Source organism: Urocitellus parryii, chromosome 3 (assembly GCF_045843805.1).
Source record: "Urocitellus parryii isolate mUroPar1 chromosome 3, mUroPar1.hap1, whole genome shotgun sequence".
Lineage (NCBI taxonomy): Eukaryota > Metazoa > Chordata > Mammalia > Rodentia > Sciuridae > Urocitellus > Urocitellus parryii.
Genome location: NC_135533.1, coordinates 212,251,384 through 212,254,568, shown reverse-complemented (window position 1 = coordinate 212,254,568; position 3,185 = coordinate 212,251,384). Strand labels below are relative to the sequence as shown.

At 38.4% G+C, this 3,185-nt stretch overlaps 1 protein-coding gene across 1 annotated transcript; it reads right to left on the bottom strand.

Moving 5' to 3' along the window:
* Window positions 1-496: 496 nt before the first annotated feature.
* LOC144253889 (olfactory receptor 7A17-like) lies at window positions 497-1,465 on the bottom strand. Its single transcript, XM_077796549.1, has one exon. It carries the CDS (start codon window positions 1,463-1,465, stop codon window positions 497-499), a length of 969 nt encoding a protein of 322 aa, XP_077652675.1.
* Window positions 1,466-3,185: the final 1,720 nt, after the last annotated feature.

The window sequence follows — 3,185 nt, the reverse complement described above, 5'->3', positions numbered from 1 at the left end:
TGAAGCCACATTGTCAGGACGAGTGTGGAGGGAGCCACACAGGAAGGAGACACAGAGAGATGAGAAGGTGTCACCACACTTTATTCAACTGTGCATTACGCACATAGCCTGGGTTGTCAAATGTGGGATTTTTCCCTTGGGAGTAAAACATATGTTCATTTTTAGTCCAATATTAGTAAAATCATTTGGTATAATTTATGTCACTTGAAATGAAATTATTCTTAAAAATTTGTCCTTTGGGCTAAATAAGAATTTCTAAGTATTTCTGATACAAAGATGAAAATTATTTTGGGAAAGTTAGAAAGCAGCACATTGGAGAGGAGAGGACTGGGTGTCAGAGAGTGGAGAGTACAATAAAGGGACGCATGGAATGGAATTGCATGCAGAAGTTGAAATCAGGAAACAGAAACTTCAGGGATAAAATAGAAGGACCAAGTTCTGCTTCTACCTTCTGGTAAGACGCCAGTTTCTAGCTCTGAGGCTCTGAGCCCTGCAATCACGGGCACTTCTTCAGTCTCAGCACAACTGTTGCTTTCACAGTTTCTCTCTCACAGAGTCTTCTCAGAGCCATCTTGATGTCCTTGTTCCTCAGACTGTAGATGAAGGGGTTCAGCATGGGCGTGACCACACTGTACATCACTGAGGCAGTTGCAGTGGAGTGTGAGTTTTGGGCCACAGCAGAACTGAGGTACACACCCAGGCTTGTACAATAAAATAAGGAGACCACGGAGAGGTGAGATGCACAGGTGGAGAAGGCTTTGTACTTGCCCTGAGCTGAAGAGATTGCACGGATGGAGGAGAATATCTTGCAGTAAGAGTAAAGGATGCCAGTGAGGGGGCCACCAGCCAGCAAGACAGCAGCAAAATATATCACCACCTCATTGAGAAAGGTGTCAGAGCAGGCAAGATGGACCAGGTGATTAAGTTCACAGAAAAAGTGGGAGATTTCCAAATCTGTGCAAAAGGACAGTCTCAACATCATTAAACCTTGTAACAAGGAATGAAGAGCACTCATGATCCAAGACACCAGAACCAGCAACCCACATCGCCGGGAGTTCATGATGACCATGTAGTGCAGGGGGTAGCAGATGGCCACATACCGGTCATAGGCCATCACAGTCAGAAGATAGATGTCCAGTCCTGCAAAGAGTATGGAAAATTGCATCTGGGTGATGCAACCTGCATAGGTAATAACCTTGCTCTGTGCCTGGATGTTCACTAGCATCTTTGGGACAGTGTTGGAAGTGAAGCAGATGTCCACAAAGGACAGGTTGGAGAGGAAGAAGTACATGGGTGTTTGGAGGTGGGAGTCAGAGCTGATGGCCAGGATAATGAGCAGGATCATAAGCACTGTGACCAGGTACATGGACAGGAACAGTCCAAAGAGGAGGGGCTGCAATTCTGGATCACCTGAGAATTCCATAAAATAAAATTCTAAAATGTGTGTTAGATTTTGTGTTGCCATAGTGCTAGAACACCTTTAGATAGGAAAAAGCATAGGAAAAAAGCAAAAACATAAATGGACACCCAGGACCCTGTATATATTTAAATTTTAGTGAAGTATTCACACTTGAGGTCTATATACAAAAAGTACTCAATTGTGGAAATTTTAATCTTCTTAGCCTCTTTCTCCATTGCAGGCTCTTCTATCCACACCCATTTTAGAGGCATTGACTAGAAAAATGTTAGAAGTTTAGGAGCATTATCAGTCTTCACTGATACATGGATTGAAATCCTCTTACTTTAGTTACATGAAGATAACCTGCTTCAATACTTTGTCAGGTCTTGCTATGCTTGAATTGGGGGAAATGCAAAAGAGAAAAAAAAACAGGTATAATGAAAACTCACACAGGCAATTTCCACATCTGTAAAGTGGGTATAATATATAACTACCTTATACGGTGTTGTAAGAAAGTAGTTAAAAAAAACTTTAAATATTCTGACATGTGAATGCTAATTTTGGACTAGATAAAATTAGGGAATGAAGGGAGGTAAGGGGGCTTGTTGGTGAGAAGGATGGGAGAATCAATCAGACATTATTACCCTAGGTGCATATATGATTACATGACCCATGTAACTCTACATCATGTGCAACCAGACTAATGAGAAGTTATACTGCATTTATGTATGATGTGTCAAAATGCACTCTACTGACATGTATAACTAATTAGATTAATAAAAATATTTTAAAATCATTTAAATATCATAACTTCTGGTTCTCAGTCTCATTAATTCATTTACCTGTGGATATTTTAGAATATCCAGATACCCTAGCCTCACACTAAAATCAATTTAATCAGAATTGCATTTGAAATTTGGAGCAGTTTCTTCTTAACAAGCATTGAGAACCAATGCCTTAGAATACTTCCTGGCAGTTAGAACATTCCCTATGAATATCAACAATTCTTATGAATAATACACATTGTCTACATAAAAGTACAAACATTTGATAATATTCACATCAGGACTAACATTGGATATAGTCGTGTATAATTATCTAAGAAATTTAAGTTCTTGGTATCTCTACAGGAATTCATTCTTTGTACACGTGTCCCCAAACACAGCTACAGTCATGAGTTGGGTGGATATAATTTCTTGTCAGTGTTTTCATGTCAATATTGATTTATATATTCATAAATTGATTTATTTTTAAAATTTACCAAAAAAAGTACCTAGTGTTCATCTAAGTAATCTAAACACAATACCTATTGCATGTGAAATATACTAGTTCACATTAACATGTATTTTTAAGTCTCTCTGTGAAGGTCATTTAATCTTGTCCTTGAATAAATCTATAATCTCTTTGATGAGAGACTTCTAAATAAATAAATAATAATTACAAATTTTCTTTTGCCCTTTTTTATACACACTTCACAAATTAATTCCACAGGGAGCACCCATTTTCTGTTCATTCCATACTTGATGCAGTTGTGCCAACTAAGACACAGAGAGGATTCAAATTAAATTGTCAGGTTTTGGGTCCAATCCATTAAATGTCTTTATTTTCCCAGCCAACAGAAACTACTGAGCAGAGGGCCAGTGGTCTTAACTGCAAGTATGTTTTTTAATTCTTTCCAGTTTCCAGCATAAGAATGAATCAAGACCTGAGTTTGAGGCTCCTTTAGATTGAGTGTGATAATGACATACATGGAGGAGGATGTGATCTGTTATATAAAAGTCCTGCA

Bases quoted from the DNA above. Each gene is read 5' to 3' on its own strand.
- LOC144253889 (XM_077796549.1), bottom strand. From the start codon at position 1,465: ATGGCAACACAAAATCTAACACACATTTTAGAATTTTATTTTATGGAA.